Source organism: Rhagoletis pomonella, unplaced genomic scaffold (assembly GCF_013731165.1).
Source record: "Rhagoletis pomonella isolate Grant_MI unplaced genomic scaffold, Rhpom_1.0 Rhpom_scaffold_00003, whole genome shotgun sequence".
Lineage (NCBI taxonomy): Eukaryota > Metazoa > Arthropoda > Insecta > Diptera > Tephritidae > Rhagoletis > Rhagoletis pomonella.
Window position 1 is genome coordinate 73605788 of NW_023458557.1, and position 21439 is coordinate 73627226.

At 34.3% G+C, this 21439-nt stretch overlaps 1 protein-coding gene across 1 annotated transcript in view; it reads right to left on the reverse strand.

Moving 5' to 3' along the window:
• LOC118735502 (sodium/potassium-transporting ATPase subunit beta-2) overlaps positions 1 to 15018 on the reverse strand; it is a 61074-nt gene extending 46056 nt beyond the window's left edge. Inside the window, exons 1-5 of the mRNA XM_036465298.1 lie at positions 14883 to 15018; positions 12582 to 12701; positions 9737 to 9903; positions 9543 to 9653; positions 6676 to 6841 (exon numbers count right to left, since the gene is read on the reverse strand). Of these exons, the coding sequence (XP_036321191.1) occupies positions 6676 to 6841; positions 9543 to 9653; positions 9737 to 9903; positions 12582 to 12701; positions 14883 to 14964 (646 nt within the window). The 5' untranslated portion in view covers positions 14965 to 15018. The remainder of the gene's footprint in view (positions 1 to 6675; positions 6842 to 9542; positions 9654 to 9736; positions 9904 to 12581; positions 12702 to 14882) is intronic.
• Positions 15019 to 21439: the final 6421 nt, after the last annotated feature.

Genomic DNA, 21439 nt, shown 5'->3' on the forward strand with positions numbered 1-21439 from the left:
TATTCACAGAAGTAATAAATGTGTAGTACTTCCCATAGAAATTATAAGGCATCTGGCGCAGCCATCAGATTTCTGAAATTATGTAGCAGGAAAGCGAATCACTGTGATCATACTTCAATTTTGGAATGGCTTTGCCCTCTATACTAAAGCGAACCTAAGGTTCTCATAGTCAGATTTAGTAATGTAATACCTTTATGATTGGTTTGATCTGTAGAAGATAAAACCATGCACTTGCTGGTAGCGTTGTTGGTTGTCAATGATAATTAGGGAGTTCACAAGGTGTTGTATACTGCCGTTAAAAACTTTACGACATACGACACTTACGACACCTTGTGAACCACCCAAATGATTTTATCAATCAATCAGTTTACAAATGCCGACTAATTTTTGATATAACAAAATTATCCTTTCGCAAAACAGCTCAAGTAGGAAGGTGAACTTGGTGGAATTTCTACACCACATTCGGCCTAAATACCCCCAAGGAATATAATAGATGTAGATTCTTTAGAAGCTATAATAGAGGTTGACGGTTGGCGTTAGGATCAGTGTTGCCGTTTTAGCTCTTTGGTGGCTAGATTTAGCTACCACATAAATGGCCACATAAATTTAAAATTGCCCCTAGCCCTTTTTTTAGCCCTTTGGAGAATTCATTCATACTTGGCATGAAAAAGTTGTATATGCTTAATTTGATCACATTTTTTTCATTTATGTAAGAGATGAATTTTTAAACTAAGGAAGACTGATATATATATATATATATATATATTGTATGTTTCTTAAGTTTTTACGTGAGTGGTGAAATTAGCTCAATTTTCTAAGTAAAAAGTATTTTGGCGGAAATTTCTTCACTATATGAGTCAAAGAAGTGTTTATGGAAGGTTGAGTTCGCGATATTGCAGTTGTGAATTAAAAAAAAAAAAAACAATGTTTAACAAAATGGTAAAAAATTATGAAATTTCGGCTGTAATCATTTCGATCTTACCTGGACCTCATTTCTAAAAAAATAAATATTGTACCAGCATGCCTAATGGTACAATCACTTGATGGAGCCAGCAAGCTGGTGTCGTATATTTCCCCTTTTATACAATCAGGTTTTCGGTTGGATAAAATATTAGCTTTTTTTCCAGAGTTCATAGTTTTTCTACTCATTGAAAATACGTGTATACTTATAGATGTATATGTAAGTAAAAAATATTTAGCTACCATTTTTAGCTACAACGACTTTTTTAGCCCTTTTTTAAAGGGATTAGGCTACCACTAATAATGATTCGCGGCAACACTGGTTAGGATGTAGAGCTGAAAAGCAACACAACGCACATATGCGAAGGAAGTAGAAACTGCAGTATACTGCGCCGAACCAGCCCTAAGAAGGCTAACGGCGTGCAAAACCGACCACCTATTTTCGATCCCACGACACAAGGTTGTGGAACGTAATGAGCGAGCTCACGAGCTAGCCATGGAAGGCGTTCTCTTAAATTCCTCACTAGTGATGGATAAACCGAATGATTACAAGATTTGCTCATGTACTGCCAGGCGAATAGGCTCTGTAAAAGAGCTCCAGGTTGCGGACTTGCAAAAATTATGCCTAGTTCATCTGATAAGAGACGTAGTGATTTCCTACTATGTATTAACAAGAAGAACGGAACATAGAGGCCAAAAAGTGTAGGAAGTGTAACTATGACGAGGAAACTTTATTAATAATAATGGATAGGCGCTTACAAATACATATGCTAGTGTTTGGTCTCGAGCTTCTCCTCCGATTTGTGGCGTGCGCCTTGATGTTGTCACACAAAGTTTTACGCCGACTCTGAACGGCGATTGTATTTTTATGAGAAGCTGTTTTTTCATGGCAGAAAAATCGGTGTTAAGAAAAAACCATTTTTCTATATTTTTGCGATGTACTTTGACCAGTGTTTGAACCCAGGCCCTGCTAGGTGGTAGCGAGCACTGCTAACCGAGGAAGGCCGAGGAAACTATGAAACATATGGTTTGCCAGTGTCCAGCTTATATCATGCAAAGACTCGCCTTACTCGACAAGGTACAGCTGCAGGGCTTACAGTCAGCAATCCACAAAGGACTAAAGTATCTACTAAAATTTGGTAAAGAAACGGTAATGTTCTTCAACATTCGATGAATGCATTGATTCATGGCAACACTGTGAACGTTAACTTCGTCTATGTGAGACTCCTTATGAGCATTCAGTATACATATTCTAACTTATCCAAGAAATAAAGCGGGTGTGCCCAAAAGTATGCAATGAGAAAGCCAGAAACACTATGGAGAATGTTCAGGGGCAGGTAATGAATGCCCCTATGGAAATATTGCATATTTTTATACCGGCATGTTATTCAATTTTTTTTTTTTTCATTCAAAATTATAGCATGGATTTCTAGAAATTCACTGCAGATCAATCAGTAAATACTTAAAGTGCCTTAAAAAGGCTAGGAAATGGATGGGAAAAAGCCAATTGATGCCCTCAGAACTGTATGAGCCGAAATATTTACTATAGATGCAACGTAGTACGAAACAACAGTTAGGCTGCCGTCCTCCATGCAGAACAACACTTATAGTGAAGGCAGAAATGCAAACAAAGTGTAATTGCTACATACTTAATCTTCACTAAATGTTTTTTAACGGAACTAAAATGCCTGATGCTTTTGAAATGTTCACCAGGTATACCGGGAAATCCCAATTATAGTATCTGGAAGCTTTGTGGTTTTTATTATTTCTAATTTTGCATTCATGGCTTTCTTTTTTTCCATAGCTTTTGTACTGTTTTATGTTTGCGAAGCACCAGCGGTATGCTCCACTTTACGAAATACACTCTGTATCTTCTTTACCCATTCACCGCACCAGAAATGCAAAACAAGTCTTTCAATAATAAAAATGTTAGAGTGCAACAACTACTAAATATATACAGTAAGTGTTTGCCGACTTGGTTACAACTTTTGAATGCCTAAGTGGAACATTTGCATGCAAAAGGTCACAGAGGGTTGGTAGCTGAAAGACAGTAGAAAAGGAGTAAAAAAGCTCAGATAAGTTAGCAACGAAAAGCGACAAAAGCAAGATATGGACAACTTGCTGAAAAATTAAAATAAAAATTCGTTTAATGGTGCAGAAATACTTGATCTACATACTTTGTCTCCGTATGTCGAACGATTACGATTACTGCCATCGGATACGCGCATAAATGTAATTGTGCGAATGTGCACATCCAAAATTGTACATAAAATTCAGAATAAGCTGGTTGAGCATACTACCGAGAAGGAAGCGAAAATAAACGATTTATTTAATAGCGGTAGGGCGCCATATTGTTTGTGCGGTTTGACATACTTAAAAACAAGCAGAAGTATATTTATAGAATAGAAATGCGGCTTTACTTGCGCGTACATTTATTTGCTTCCAACTCAACTCAATGGAAAGTTTGTGCTACAAATCTTTCTGAAGAAATATTCTATTACATAAGCAAAAAGACAGCTAGAGAGCATTTGCGCTTATAATACGGAACGGAAAATCAACATCTCGTAATCGCAAACGGAATAAAACTTTGTGAAGGAAAGTTGCAATTATTTAACAAACGAGTTTGCTTTGTTGGAAAATAAAATAAGGTTAATGTAACATTTGTTATTAATTATTAATTTTAAATTACTTTACGTTTTTCTTATTTTATTTTAGTAATTTGGAGTGGTTAGTTTACTTGAGCGTAAGATGACGTAAACATAAATGGATAAAAGAAATAAAAAGAAAAAGCAAATACCTGTGCCAGCTTTTAATACTAACTTTTGCAATTTTGAACAATATTTTCGGCTCTTTAGAGAACCGTAGTAGGCATTTTGGGCCTTTTCCTGTACTCTGTCTAAGCCTACCACATAGCCTTTCTTCACCGAGAAAGCTAATTTTTCCCTCATAGAAAATTTTGTAGGCACACTGTACGTGCACGCATTCATCTTCCATATTGGGATTCCTGCACTTTTTGTTTGCCACTTGGTGCGATCTCCTTTCGGGAGATAGCATTAAGCTTGTGTTTTCTTCTAAACCTTACGGTCCAAGATTTTTTGCAAAAAATACTACCGATATAATTTATCATTTCGCGAATGAGAGGGCGAAAAGTTTGAAAAGGGTTAAGAAAAACTTGCTTTTTTATATAAAGATGTATAACTTATTTATTTAATTAACACATAGTTCTTGATTTTAAATCCAGGTTCTTCTTTAATTACGAAAAAAATTCATACTATATGTATCTGACATATCGTACTGTATTTTTGATTGGTTGTTAGTTCTGAAATAACTTCAATCAGCTCAATAAATGCATTGTTTTACTACGAATCACCCGACTTTAAGATACAAACAGCTGCGGAGAAGTTCCTACGACATGTTTTCTATTCGCGATTTAAATCTTGCAGTGTGAAAGTCTACATATTTCCATTCTGTCCATTCAATTCTAATTGAAGATTTTTATTACAGCATCGAGGCCGTAGATTCTGGAGGATCGTAAGTCGTTCTACCTAATGTAGGCTTTAACTAGTGAAAGCATCTCTCAGTGAGAGGGTTACAATGAGGTGAGGTGAGGTTTACAATTTTTGGGCAAAATTGATAAAGTATGTTGAATTTTCATAATTTGTGTACGAAGTTTGAAATATGTATTTATGTGGCGCTGGTTAGGTAAAGTGTTAAATTTTTATAAAATATATATAAAAAAATATAAACATTAAACAAGCGAAAGAAAAATAGCCAAAACTAGTCAAAATGTCACTTGACTTAATCAGCTGGCAACAAGTGTATAAGAACAATTCGAGTCTACTCTCTTCAAACTTGTATTTTTTTCTTCTGCTATTAATGTATGTACTCCCACTCCATTGACTAGTGCACCCTGAAAATTCATGAAAGGAAGGAGTGGGAAGACCTTTTTATTAATGGAAAGCATTTGCTCAACATTTCGACATCTAAGTGGCGCTGCCAAAACATTTGACACATTTGACGCATTCGTAGAAATATGAGTAGAGCATAAGAAGCTAAGGTGAGCCGGGAGTTAAACTGTGTATAAATAAGTCTCTATACAAGCACTTGTATTTGACTATTTTAAGCATTTATCACAAAATTCACAGTGCGTTGTGGGCGTTGGCGAAACAGCGCCAGAGGCTTCAGCACGTGCAGTTTGGTAGACAGTGTTTTTTTTTTTATATATGAACAAAAAAATGCAAAAGGAAAGTCCAAACACAACAAAAATAAGAACTTTACGATAATCAATAGAAAAAAAATACAATTTCGCACAAAAAACTTGGGGTTACATGCACAATAAAATCATGCTAGCTTCGGTGAAATGAGAGTGTGAAGAGATTTAAGCCAAAATAATGTACATATTCAGCGCTAAAATTTGTCTTAGTAGAGACTCTTCCAAAAAGCTATTATTACTTTCCAGTGTAGTGCAGTATGTATCTGGCAAATGTAGGTAAAAATTGCGTAGACGGGGTTATAATCAGTGCTACGAAATCCTTAATGAAATTAATGCAAACCGCTAATGGGCAGATTCTAGGATCTTGGGATGGATGTACACCACAATTGTCCAATCACAGTGGTTAGCGCTGGAGATAATTTTCGAAACTATGTACATACATATATACTAAATCCTTACTTAATATTAAAAATCGACGGCCGAGTGGAGGATCGAACTATCTCCGCAACCAGTTCGAAAACGCCTTATCTCACAAAAAAAAAATTACAAGAACGCCCTATTTCAGAACTTGTTTGAAGAACGCCCTTTCTCAGAATTCGGTTTAAAAATGCTCTATCTCAACATATTTTCAATATATTTTCAGTTGAGATAAGGCGTTTTTGAACCGAATTCTGAGATAGGGCTTTGGCGAACCGGCTGCAGAATTAGGTCGATCTTCCACTTAGCCGTCGAAATGCGAAAGAAACTCAGTTTGTTTATCACGTCACGCTTTCCCGCTTTAACAACTCAATTGATCATCATGAAATTTTTCACACTGATGTCATTTAGTCCAACTTTAAACATAGGAAAGTTTTTATTCTGTTGGGTATGGAGATTTGCAAAAGCAATTTCATACTCATGGAGGAGGACGGCTACCAAAAATTAAATTCAACTAGAACTAAGGGAATTATTTATTTGAAATTTGTATTACAACATGGGTTAAAAAGTTTGGGTTTATAGTATAAGCTATAAGCTGTTCATTGTGAAAGGATATCACACATCTCAACTTTTCCTCTACCCTATTGAAGTGCTTCAACGCTAAATTGAAACTCAGGAATATTGTGTGATGGCTGTCAGGTTGTTAAAAATATCTACTCGCTAAAACGTTATTGGTATTGTGACAGCTGTCAATTACCACGCAGCAAAAGCACAATCAATGTTGTCATTCTTCAAGCACGCGCATAACCCAACTGCTTGTTTGAGGCATTTTCCACAGCTGCTAGGCCAATTTAGTGTGACTAAAAATAAAAGTGTTGCATATAATTTGCCATCATTTTGTTTGGGTTTAAATTAGTGAATGCGTGTTTTTAGTGAAAGGTAAATTACACTTGCGAGTTTCACATTATCCTTCCCGTTTGTGCCTGTCGTTGACATTCAAATGGGTCTAATTTTTAGCTCAATTATTATTAAATTAAATAAATAGTTTTATTTGAATACTTAAGTATAAATGGTGTTGTACTCACTTTCAACGGTGAATTGTACGGCAACGATTGGCTGTACATAGCCTTCGATATTTTTGAATGGGAAATAGTAGCCGGGGAAACCCATGCGTGGATAGTAATCACGTGATTTAATATTTTCCACATCAGCAGGATTTTCACCTTCGCACGAGATCCAAACGACATTGGTCTGTAAAGAAAAAAGGGAGAATGAGGGAACAAAAAATGTATTAGGATAAGCAGTAATTCCCAGAGTAATAGATAAATATGGTGTAAAAAATAAATAAGCAAGTTTACAGAAATAAGAAAAATTCCCGACCTGCGACATTTTAACATGTCTTCTGATCTAAAATTTTTCGTAATTTCGATCTTCTGCGTAGGACAGTGCCACTGTCCAGCGTAAGATGTATAGTTGGTAGTGGGCGTTGCAGCGTTCTTTTATTCTTTCTCTGGATGGTCGTAGTGAACGACGTCCTGGAGGAGCTCTACAGGAGATTTCGGGTTATCGTCTTCACTTACAACGTGGCATTTATTGTCTGGGGTAAGTTTCTAAGTATACTGAATGATCTCATGCAGGGGTGCTCAAATTTAGCCACCAACTGTGATATTAACAGCCAAATGCCCAGCTTGTCTTCCGCGGCGGCTTTCCACTTGTACTCTCTGTTAGTGTCAAGCATTTTATTGTGAAAGCGGCCTCTTTAAGGCAACTGACTGGCTGTATTTACCATAATAAAGACCATTATATTGGATTGGATCATCGTCTGGTGGAGTTCAGTAGAAAAATCTACATCGATTACGAGGTTCGTGCGCGAGCAGAGAGCAGCCCTTTTTGGAATCAGCGGGACTACTTAGGCTGTACTGCTCAACGCTATGCTTATCGTCGTAGCCGTACACATTGTATGTAAGGCTCACGCAGTCTGCTCCTTCATTAGGGCAAGAATGATAAATTTTATTTTTCAATCTGTCGTTTGAGAGGCCAGAAATCTATGGTAACTTCGACTTCATATACAAAGTAACTGGTCAGTGCGCACAGCGTACACATTCTTCGAAGGGGTATGATATGCATATGTATGCGGCATTCTTCGTTAACTATAGCCCCAGTCTCCAAAATTGTTTCAGGTAAAAAAAAAATCGGTATAAATATTTACTTTTAAATGATGAGTGGGTTTTTGATAAATCATTCATCCTCCCTCCATATTAGTTCAGGTAAAAAACTGGTTACCTGAATCAATTTTGTAGAAGATGGATGAATTACCAAAACTTTATTCGCGGTTTTACTTATTATTATATGTACGGTGACCATCCGTTCTGTTTTTTGCAGGACCGTACTGTTTTTCAAAGGTCGGTCCTGCGTAGTTTTTCAAACCTGAAAAACCTGAAAATGTACTGATTTTTTCCAAGTGTCCTGCATTTGTCCCGCATTTTATTCGTTATTTTAAAATTATCGGATAATGGATGGATTTTTTCAAAAAAGTGTTTTTTGTTACTTTTCTTAGCTTTTCTTCAATATCTCATGAAAAAATCTCCAAAATAACGTAAGCGACTTACAGCTCGAAGGGTATTGATGTGCCTCTTATCAAAATATATAACTTGTGGCGACTTCAATGAAAATTATTAGTGCTACAGGCGAAAAAAGTGAGATTTTCAATCAAATACGCAGATTCATTTGATTATTATTTTTTCATTATTTAAAACATTCGTAAACTTTAAGCCAAAGATAATGAAAATCGGATCAGAAATGTAAATGCTATGGAGCGCAATCTGCACAAATTATTTTTTTTGTAAAGGGCACTTTGTAACTCGTCGTTTACGTCGATTCATGACGTCGATTTTTGACAAATAACTGCGAAAAGTACTAAAAAAACAAAAAAAAAAGGGGGGTATTGTTTTCGTTTTGAGCGACTCAAAATTTGCCTATAAAATAATCTTTTAAAGATTTTAACTTCTCGTGTAAGCTATTGTAATTATAATATGTTTTACTATACTTTTATAAATATTCATGTAAAAAAAGATTAATATCAATGAAGAAAACGTGATTCATTTTTAAAGTTTAAAATGTATTAAGAATTTAGAATCATAAATACTCTTTTGATATTTTTATACTACGTAAATATATGTAGGCATATTTTTGAAAAATTGTCCTTCATTTTGAATCCATATTTATGGTAATTATATGGGCAATCAGTGGCCCCAAAAACCGCTAGTAACAAATTTCGAGTGAATCCAATAATTTTTCAAAACTTTGTCCGCCATATTTCAAAAAACGCCAGTCATCATTTAAAAGTTAATATTTTAACGTATTTTTAAGACTGAACCAATTTCGGAGAGCGGGAGGCTTCAGCTGACGAAGAATGTCTTAGGTATATGGAAATTGAAGCAAATTTTGAAACAAAATATTCTTAAAATTTAGTGGGCATAAAAGGGTTACAATTTGGGACCTTGCGGAATTTTTATTTATAATTTTTATTTATTTTTTTTTTATTCTTGACTATCGATTTTTTGAAATTTTTAAAATTTTCCGTTCATGTTTCGAAAGTTTTCAATAATGACTTTAGTAAGCGTTTTGCTTTTACTACGAATGGAAATAATGTTAGCAAATAGAAAAATGTGGTTGAAGGACTTGCCACTTAGCAAAAATATAGAAATGTTAAAAACAAATTTTTGCGATCAGAAAAGATGTGAAACAACGTTCAAAAATGATGCAAAAAATTTCAAGTAAAACATTTTTAGCCATGAAAACTAATAGATTTGTTTATTTCCCTGGCCAACAAATGTTATTTTTCGCGTTTTGTTGAACCACTTATCACCATTATAAACCATTCTTAGTCTCTGCGCCATTTGTTTTTTGTTTTTTTGTTTCAAAGTTCATATGATTCCTACAAAACTCTTACCTGATTTGGCCGCAAGCTTTCCTTTTCTGTAATATGATTTTTCAGTTCGACAGGCATGTGGTCTGGCAGAGATTTCGAAGAGTTGTACAGAGCCGGTTCCCAGTTATAAATCTGCAAAATTAAGAGAGGGAGAGAAAAAAAAGCAAACGTTTAAAAACCCACTAAATTTTTAATTAATAGTGGCAACATTTTACCTTGTTCAACTTGAGGAATATGCATGGCCTGGCCTGATGATAACCGAAATTGTTCTCCTTTGTGCATGGAGCAAAAGCATTTGGATCAAAAGCGCATACCTTGCCCTGTGTTGGTGGATTTTCAAATGAACAATTCATTTGATTATGCTTGGGTAGATTTTCATAGGCTGTGAGTGGGCAGACAAAGGCAGTATTTAGATTAGTACAAAAGTTAGAAGAAATAGAAGAAAATAGGCGCCTACGAATTAGCAAAGGATAATAGCTGTTAAAATACATAAATTTACTACTTTCAGGGTGGAAATAAATTTTTACATCCTTACTTGAAACTAATATTGGCACTAATTTTGCCAAGATTTTTAAATTCTGGCTTTTAAATTCAGTTTTTAGCTAGCAATACAGGCGCAAAATCTAGCGAAACTATTTCGTTGCAAAGTATTAAGTAGCCAGCTGCGGCCTAGCCATTCTTAGTGGGTAGATTTTGAGATATTTTTAATTGTGTATTCTTTTTTTTAAGTTTTTTTTTTTTCTACTACATACACTTACTTTTAGGCACCGCTAAATATTATGCCAGATTCACCATTAGGACCACATAAATATAAATCAAAAATGTTTAATATTAAATAAAAGTAAATAATAGTGAGTTCTTCATTAAATTAAAAACAAAAAAACAAACTGGCTGCACTTAATTGCATATCCTTAACTTAATGTAGAATGTAGTATGTAGAATAGCCCTATCTAACATTTTTGTTTCTTTACGGAGTGCTGAAAAAACTCGATAGAAAATTAAGTCCTTTGGCTGTATTTCTTGTAAAGGTTGTTTTTATGAAAGAGTGTAACAAATTTTGTGCTGTAGCTATGATTTTTAAATCTCAACATGTTTTTTAGTGAGTAATTGGCAGACTTTTGTACAATACTGAATTTGAAAAGAAAATGAGTTAGGGCCTTTTTATGTAAATTAAGGTAACGGTATGTTAATTAGTTTGAAACAAGTTAGGGTAGGGCTGTCTTCGGTTTCATACTGTTTATGAGAATAACGTTTAAAATTTAACATTAATCTATGATTTCATTAACTACTTAAAACGAATAAAAAGAAAAAATAAACGAAAATTTAATTGTAAAAAGAAATAAAATGAAAATGAAGCAAAATAAATAAAAATCATCTTTAACAATTAAATGAAGTTAAAACTCAATTTTTGCTTCTTAAATTAATAAAATCTAAATATTAAAATCAAAAGAGAAGAAAATATTGTTTAAAAATTAAATATTAAAAAAAGTATTTTTTATTTCTAAAACCAAATCTAGGAACTAAAAGAAAATTAAATGAATAAATAGAAGAAATAAAATAAGAACCTAAAATTAATGAAATAAAAATATATATATTTTTTCTTTTTGAAACAGTAAAATGTAAAAAATTAAAAGCAAATGACGTTAACGAAAGAAATGTAAACTAAACTAAAAAAAGAAAAAAATAATTTAATTAATCTTCTAAAGTTAAATGAAATTAAACAAAAAAATGGTTTCTTCTTCAAACAATAAGATCTAAAAATGAAAAGAAAACTAAACATAAAACGAAAAAAATGTAGTTGAAAAAAATTTAAAATAAAAATTAAATTAAGTTGAAAACAAAACTTTTTCTTTAAACAATAACATCTAAACAATACAAGGAAATAAAATTGAGAAGGAAGAAAATACATATAACAGAATACATATAATCAAATGAAATCCAAAATATAATTTTTCTTTTTAAAACAATAAAATATAAATAATAAAAAAAAAAATTAAAAAAGAAAAAATTTAAACAAGAAAACAAAAAAAAACATAATACGCTGCGTGATTCTCGGACTCACATCTTAAGAATGGCACGTCTGTGCTTTGCTCACTCAGCCATTGCGACTATCGGGGCGACGCCTTGCCAAAGGATATACAGGTGCTTTTTCTCAAAAAAACTTTTCACCACAATTGTTGAATGAGAGAGGTTTTATTCTAAGACTTTTGTGCTAGAATAACAAAAATCTTTCGAATTACCCATCTGTCTTACATTTGTATTTTTATTACCTTTGCCAAAATTGCCCAGTAAATGATATCACAAAATCACTTATCGATCTTCATCTTTCTATCGGCTTTAGTTGTGCAAATCTCAAAATTCAAAATAAAATCTCATATCACAACAATCACTTAGGCGAAAGCTACAAATAATTATGCAAAAAAAAGTTGCCGTTTTTCCACTGGGATTATAAAATTTATATTTAAAAAATATAAAAAATATGTAAAAATATTAAGATCTCAATTTGATTATTTTGATTCCGTTGCAAAGATTTTAAAACATTTTTACGCAGACTTTACGCAGAAAAAACTTAAACTCATCCATCATTTTTTGGGAGAAATATTTTTGAAAACTACTTTTATTTAAAAAACAAAACTCGGTTTGAAAATACCACCAAAAATTGAGCTCAAGTAGATATCAATATTTTTATGAAATATTTTGGCGGAGGCCTAAAAAAATAATAGATTTTTTAGTTTCGATGGAAAACAGTATCGATTCTATTTTTTTTTTTTTGTTTTTTTTTGTATAGTGAGTGATGCATCCGAATGTACACATATGTTGTGGTGTTCCGGATCTGGTCAGTACCGACAAATGGTTAACACCTTATAAAAAAAAAGCAAACATTTTCTAGCCTTTGACGCAGATGACGACACATTCTAACAGAGAAGTTAACAAATAGACACAGCTATTTTTTAATTCCAAAACATCGACACACAAATTCAAGAATATTGATTGTCCGTTGTTTGTTCAACACATTTAGTGCTTCACATTGAGTTAAATATAAATTTTACTTATACTCACATTGAAGGAATGTTGCAGTTTCATCAACCCAGTATTTATAATTTTCGGGTCTCGATTTCTCATACCAGATTAAAGTACTCTCAACATTTGCCTCTGGGGGCATTGGTCGAAAGCCGAGACCTGTAAGCAAAGAAAATAGCAAGTTTTTAATAACCCAGTAATATACAAGTAGACTTTGTAATTAATTCACTAAGACTTCAAAGGAAACCCGATTATACGAATTAAATTTTAATTCAATTGAGCGTAGTTTCAACAGAAAAAAAATCTAGTCATGTTACGTATACGCCCCACACACCAGCACATTGAGTAAATAAAAGCGCCCGCACAAAAACAATTAATAGCAGGCAACAAATTAGAATCATCAATTTATATGATTAAAGCAAAGTCAATTACAAAGCAGCGATAAATTTCAGAAGGCGCATAAATTATATCCATCCTTGTACTTAAAGTCACTTACATATAAATAAATGCAAGCGGTGGCCGAGTACTTCAATCGCCACCGCCATTCTTACATATTTAGGAACCTAATAAAGATTCAATATACGCGGCCAAATATTGCAAGAGAACACGCGCTTGCCACATGCTGTGGCAGTAAGAAAAAACTAAGTAGCGGCTAAATGAAATTGCTGCCGCTAAAATTGAAAAGAACACGCGCCAATGCTTATTCAGTTAAGCATACGACGTGTTGACCTATAGCAAAATTCTATATGAGAATTACGATTTATTTTGGCTTTTACATATGTATGTACTTATATCCGTATCTGTGTATGTGCATGAATTTAAATAATCAAAAGCCAAAAGCAGCGGAACAAACATATTTTAGATTCTAGATGCAGCAGGGGGTGCTTGACATTACATACATAAATTAAATGCGTCAAATAATACTTATGTATGTATATAATATTATTTTTGCTGGGATATTTTATTGACATGTGAATTACGGAAATTAAAAATACATATGGCTCAGTCCCTGTCAGTCCCATAGCTGCCAAATGAAAAAAGTTACAAGTTCTTTTCGAAAGTTATGCAAAGCTCTAAATATGAAAATTTCGGAAGTTTATTTTTTGAATATGTCAAAAACTGTTCTACGTGGTTACAAAATTGATGAATGGCCTGAAATTAACAAAATCGTAAAACCTAAAACTTAAAAAATTATTTTTGGCAAATTTTTTATACAAAATTTCCAACTGATCTTAAAAGATCTTTAAATTTTCGAGCAGGTGTGTTTAAAAGATATAAACTTTCGAACTATGAAAAAAAATGTATACAAACCCTCAATAAAGTTGCGTTACATTGTTTCATTTAATTTAAATTAATTATTTATTTCGAGTTTGCAAACTTTTTTTTATTTCAAAAATTCATAGCAACAAAATACCTTTTTGAAAATTTTAGGATCTTTTAAAATCAGTTAGTGGTATTGTGTAAAAAAAGTGACTCAAGAGTTTATGAGTTTCTGAGGCTATAATTTTCTAGTCGGCCTGGTTCATGGGATAGCGTTTACCCATTCCCAAGGCAGTCGGCTCTACATGCTCGAATTTTACCCGGAAAATGAAGGTTAAGATCGGTGAAAACCATTAAGTGTGAAATTTTCACAGTTTTTTCGTTTTACTTGCAATCCAAAATTTCTCGAACTTATTTTGCCTTACTGATTTCTAAATTAAAGCTATGTATATATATTTTTAGCAGTCCAGCTGTAACGACTCCAGCAACTTGATTCTCTCAATATCTTCTCCTTTCGTTGTCGTTATTGATCAGTTATGTTTTTGCTGTGGAAGGTGTAGCGTGGGCGGAGAAATGCTGATGGTGATGTAAAAATTACCACTCCTCAACGTTTATGCAACTTTTTCTTTCAAGGAAGGTTGACATGTATTTTTTACAGTTACATTTTTTTTTAATATGATTTCTAGTATTTCTTTTAATATATATAGTTTTTGCTGTGAAAAGATGCCCCCTAAGCTTTCGATTAATTTTTATTTTACACTTTTTTTATAAGTTTACTATGTGATGTTTTCGTTCTTGTGAATGATAAAAGCCTTGTGAAATAAAGTGGGACTTTTGTTGATTTTAAAAGAAAAAATAATATTTTGTATTTACTTTAACTTAAAAATCTAGTAGCTTAGTTTAAAAGAAAAAATTATTATAAAATGGCCAATTTGTATTCAAATTTCTAACTAAAATTTACCACCACGTCACAGACTACGTCCAGAAAATTCACCTCCATAGTTAAAGATTAGTATCTATAATTCTTTAGAACATAAATATATATTTCCATCTTTAAATATGCTTCGATGACTCACTCACCTGGATTCGAACCAATTAACCCATCGTTCATTGTCCACTTGGGTTTATCCACCTGAAGTGTTTGATAAAACACAGCCAACATGGCAGCGAAGAATCCAGTTAACGCCGCATAAAAAATAATGTAGAAAAATAAAATTTTTGCTGCAATGAAAAGAATATGAAAAAGGAAATTAGTTTAAGTTTTCAACTCACTTTAATTAGCTCTACAATTTCATAGTAATATAAAATGATATAATTTATAATACTTAACGTCAAATTACAATTCATATAAGCATATGTACATATATATTCTAACTAAAAATAATTTATGCTAATTGGTGTATAAATAGTGCCATTTCAAAAGTTCATAAAAGTTAATATTTGGTTATAGACATTTACGATTTTTTTGCCACCTACTCAATTATGGAAGCAAGATTCGAAAAAGTCACTAGTTTCACATACTGTTCCATTTAATGGTAACCAACTCTGTCAAGTACTTATTTGTAATACTGAGTATGCTTAATACCGGGGACAGACATCTGGTATTTCTTCGAGGTATTTCCAAAATACCATATATGTATCTGTCACCAAATATTATATATTCTTCAAAATACTACGTGAGCAACCTAGTATTTTTTGTAGAAAGAATACAACTTTCCGAAGGTTGTAATTTTGTGGTATTCTAATTGTGAATGGGAATTTCGCACTGAACATACCTAGAAATGACAGCTGCTCATTTATCAAAGAATCATTGAAATTTTCGCGCGATCTAAACCAAAAACTTATATCGCAAATTTTGATGCAATTTATAAGCAATTTTTGCATTATTTTTACATTTTTATGTTTATGTGTTGTTCTTTAGAAACGTTTGATTTGACACTGAAATACGAAGTTAATGCCTGTAACTATGGTAGTATTTTAAATACCACAATAAGTTTACCAGAATGCAAATACCACATGTATGTCCCCGGTATAACATAGCGAAAGTCCTGATATTTTAGAATTTTTTTATATAGGTCCATAATCGAGATTTTTTATATCTTTCATGAGCATAAAATGGTATTATAACTTTGGTCCGATGTTTGTAAGTACCAGAATAAGAAGAGATAGACCGATTAAAATGTATACTTAAATGATCAGAACGTCGAGCTGAGTCGATTTAGCCATGTCCGTCTGTCCGTCTGTCCGTCCGTCCGTCTGTCTGTCTGTCTGTCTGTCCGTCTGTTTGTATGCAATCTAGTCTCTCAGTTTTCGAGATATCCGGATGAAATTTGGTAGTTGAGTGTATTTTTATTATGTATTAAGCATTTATCGGAACCGGAAGAACCGCATCACTATAACATATAGCTCCCATACAACTGATTGTTCAGATATGAGATTTTTCGTTATAACTTCTCCATTTATGCAGCTAAGAACATGAAATTTTGCAATACTTCCACCCATTATCAACAGAAAACCTAGAGTGAAAATTACAAAGATCGGGTCACTATAACCTATAGCCTCCATACAACTGATTGTTCAGATTCGAGAGTCTTTGTTATAACTACTCCATATATGCGGCTAGAAACATGAAATTTCTCAATATTTTCATTATTTACCAACAGAAAGTTTACAGTAAAATAAACAAAGATCGGGTCACTATAACCTATTTATATCTTCCATACAACTGATTATTCAGATATGTGGTTCTACTGTAAAACTCCTTTATTTGGACTGCTAAAACTGATAAATTTCGTAAGCTATTCTATAAATAATAATACGAAGTCTACTGAGAAAATCGTCAAAATCTGTGCTGTATAAGCTTTAGCTCTTATCTAAACCCATTAAATTGTGTTTCCGGTTTACATACCGATCACACAGCAGTGAAAATCACTTAGATTGGTGCTCTCTGATTATTTAGATATGGTTTTTTTTCATATATGTATCTCCTCTATCTATGTATTTTGTAAATATTTAAATTTTTTCAATTGCAGTAACCTACGAAAGTAAAATTTTCAGATGTTCATGAAAGGTACGAAGCAAGGCGTATTTAACAGGTGATAGCAGCACCCTTTTATTTTCCTTCGCCTCACGGCTTCGTATGTCAAATGGCTGCTGTTGATTGGTTGGAGCAGTTGATTGTTTATTGTTTTTCGTTTTCTTTCACATCATTCCTATGCAATTTTTGACAGTCCTGCGAGTGATGACGTCAAGATAGCAACGAATAGGAAAGAGTAATTTTGGAGATGGAGGAGAGAAAGAGTGTTAACTGTCAAACCATGGAGGTCGCCATATTTACATACATATAAACATCTCTGCATACATACAAACAGTTTGCTAAAATGACGTCATACGAACAACTGATTCTGTCAAATTCGCCAAGAACAAAGTAGCGGTACTGCTGATTGCGCCACCTCTGTCTGCCTGCATTTTGTTGTTGGCGTACCGATACCACCTTATTGAATACGCCTTGGTACGAAGGCTTCGGCATAGCCGAAGACAGCGCTGCTCTTACTTGTTTTTTTTTTTTATAAAAAATGGTAAAAATGCCGCTTCCGTTATTTTCGCGGTTAGTGCTCGATGAATGTAAATATTAAATCATTAAAAAGTCCGGGCGAATTGCGATAATATTCCGAAAACATGAAAAAAAACTCGAGTACCGAAAATTCATAAAAAAAGCAAAAGTTGCGAAGATGTCCAAAAAAAATCCAATAACTTTAAAAAAATCCCAAAATCCGAAAGAGTGCAGACAAATCCTGGAAAAGTTCCGGAGGCATTTTTTGTCAAAGTCATCAGTTCTGAAACGTTTCTTCGAATTTCGAAAATTGAATGTGAAATTAGAGAGTGGGGCCTATAGAAGTGAGATAAAGTTTTATATTCTGAAGTTGGAAACTGAACCATGCAAGACTTCAGTCCACTCAGCAACGGCTGGACGGATTTAGTTGAAATTTGGTATGCGGGCCGCTTATAACTGTTACTCACATTAAGAATATATTTCAGGTTTTTGAAGAGGATTTTCATCTTTTTAAAATGTTAAATTCAATTTCAAATATGGGCAATAAAGAAGTTTAACTTCGCCGCGTCTGGGACTCGCATACAATTTCTTTCTTTTTTACAATTATGACTCTTTTTATGTTTTCATTATTTTTATACTGTTTTGCAATTGAGAGTAATAGTACCTTTTTCCTTTATTTGTGCTTTTCTTTAGTTTTTTTTAAAGCTTATATCTATTATAACATATTTATCTATATGTGGCTGTTTACTACTGTTAACTGTTATTTGAAAAACCAATTTTAGAGTAATTGCCAGTTGACTTTACTGCCATGTTTTATTTACCGCCCTCCAATTGCACTGAGGCCTCCTTGCCTGCGCACGATTACACGTCTAGCGTTTCCACTTCGTCCACTATTTCCACCAACACTTACACCATTTCGAAGGCGTCCATTTCCATTTCCAAGGCGGCTATTTCCATTTGCAATGCGATTATTTCGTCCACTATTTCCACCAACACTTACACCGTTTCGAAGGCGGCTATTTCCTACGCTGTTTGCAAGCGCTTGCCTGCGTACAACTACACGTCTACTAAGTCCATTTCCATTTCCATTTCCAATTCGTAACTGGTAGGACAATGACACAAAGGCCAATAGCGAGAACAGCATTAAAAGACGCATCCTGATTCTTTATTTATTTGATGAAAGTTTATTATAAAGATGGTCCAGCGCAACTATGTACTCAGACTCAGTGTAAGCACAGTTCTGCTGAAATTGCGCAAATGTGGAACTTTTATAGTGGAACATTTATTTACCTTTTCAAATGTGGACCACGTAATACTTTTTAGGTAAATAAAATGTGACAGTGTTTGTATGTATTGTAAATTGAAGTTTATTACATAAAGTTGAGCAAATTTTTAGGTGCAGATGTTTTTTTTTTTGTTCGTAAAATATTTTTGTGTACTTCCCTATGTTGCTTTAAATAAATATTTACTAAGCGACATTTGCGCTTTTACGTAAGCACTGTTTTTAGTCTTTAAGTTACACTTTAAATTACATAACTGTTATAAATAAGTGCATATGCACAAGAAAATTTCGAATATTACTTGGTTTCGGCGAAGATGGGGGTCGCCTTTTTGCATTTTTGGGTCACACCTACATTCGGCAATAAACATTTTTTTTTTTAAATAGTTCCACTGGAATAGTCAAAATACCTCCTTAGCAAAATTTTAATCATTAGGGTGGTTTGGGTCCCACCACGTTAAAACCGCTCCCAATGAAAATCAAAAATATGCCTCGGATGAGATACCCTTCTATGATTTGAGGGTATGCTCCCAGAATACTCGGACTCTTGATGAGGTAGATGTCTCTGCCCAGCTGGCTTATACGGACAAAACCTGACATCACCACCATCCAAAAAAAATGCGATGCCCGGGGCAAGGCAAGGAAAACGTGGTGCTGTCACGCAAATTGGGTATTGGACTTGGGTGGTGGGAGGGAGACTCCGTCGCCAAGTACTGTCATTCATCCCAGTGTACGAACGTTTAGGTACAATCCACATCAAAGAGAGATTCTTCCGCATCTCTCTGAGCATGCAACGTCGGAGGAGAATGGAGAGAATTCAGCCTCCACGACGTAATGTCAGAAGGCATTTTTAGACGTACATACATACGTACACTTCGAGGTCCAAAAGTCGACTCGGACACTATCTTGTTGCAGCCAAGATACGCATTCGCCTCTGTGCAGCAAAAAATATGCGCCCACAATTTCAAGGCTAATTTATTCGCTACTCGACTCTCACACCTAATCTCTGATAGCACTCTTCAACAAACATTTAACGCAAATGAAGTACCTCCGCCTAAGTAGTAGAAAAACTGAGTGAAAAAAATGTCGCCTACAGGGTCACGCAGCGATCCGCCGCAACGCGAGCTACATATGTGGGACCAGTATAGAGAACTGAAGAGGGAAGCCACGATTGAGAGGGAAGCGATACGTATTTTCTGTAATAAGGAGAGGAAGGCCGAAACACGTGAGTACGAAGATCTAGAAAGCTGGCTGGGAGGAAAACACCTGAAAATTGTATCAGAGAGGTAGTCGACTTGTGGAAGGTTTCAAGACCAGGGCGAACTCCTTTAAGAACAACCTTAGTGTCCTAGTGAGCGATATCCAGAACGGACTTAACTTATGGTGGGAAAATTTTCCACCTTACTAAATGGTAGCAGGATGTAAGTGTGGCTTTAGACCTGGAAAATCCACCGCAGAACAGGTATTCACAATACGCCAAATCTTGGAAAAGATCCACAAGAAAAGGACCGAAACTCGCCACCTATTTGTTGACATCAAAACCACTTTCGACAGCACTAAAAGGAGTTCCGTATACGCCGCGGTGTCTGGATTTGACATCCCCGCGAAACTGATACGGCTGTGTAAAATGACGTTGAGCGGTCAGAATTGGGAAGAACCCCTCTGAGCCGTTTAACACGAAATGAGTTTTCAGGCAGGGCGACTCTCTGTCGTGTGTCAATTTAGATGGAAAAAGTTTGACAAATTTCGGTTTCGGCGTTGCACCATCTTCATTGTCATATTTTGTTTGAAAATCTTTCCATAAGACATCATATTGCCGCTCTGTCGGTCTTACCAATAACCAAAAAGATGATAATTGTTGGTACAGAAGAGGCACGTACTGACGAGCCTTACCGAACTTGGCTGCCAAATCGTTAGGCTGCTACATCGCCAAACAAGAAACTGTTGCCAATCAAAGCAAATACTTTCAAATTACTGAATTTTGATATTTTACCATTTGCTCGCAAAGCATTCCGCTTTATGTTTAATAATAAAAAAATGTTGCTTGAGAGACTGGTTTCAATAAAGCGCTTCAATTCGCCAGAGCCTACAATTTTCCACACTGGGTAGCATCGCACCAACAACAATCAAAATCATTGAACGTCACTTTCAAGTGCTTACGGTATTTTTTTATCACAATGATACTTTGGAACGCCTCGTTGTCTTTTGTAAATATGGTTCTTATTTTTTTAATTTTTTTGCTAATTCATCCAAAAAATTAAAACTTTATATTTGTTAGAATACCGCTAACCGCTAACTAAATATGTACGGTTACTATTTATTTGCCTTTTATAACCACCCTGTAGGGAATTCTACGAGCGCCCAACTGCTGTGCTTAAAGTTTTATGTTTAGAATCCAAACTATGTATGTATGTAGTTCGTTATTTCACCGAGGGATATGCTATGAAGTGACACTTGCCCATTGCTGTATGTATTTCCGACAGTCACACCGCTATCACGGTTACGATAGGAGAGAGGCACGGAATTCTGAACCAGATATTTGTCGATTTAGTTTTCTCTACAGGGTACATATGTACATATATATGGAGCAAGTCTATTTACAAATGTTAAGCTGAACAGCTGCGCTTGTTAGGCTTACTAGTTAAATAAAAAAAGTAAATGTTTTTAAAAAATTAAAAAAAAACGAGTTAAATATCACGCGGGACAATGTTTCGATCTTAGCCTCGTGAAGGCTGGATATTCTAAAATAAAGTGCTGAAATGGTTTTACCTCACCTTCTTCTTGTCAGCTGATTTAAAGGGATCA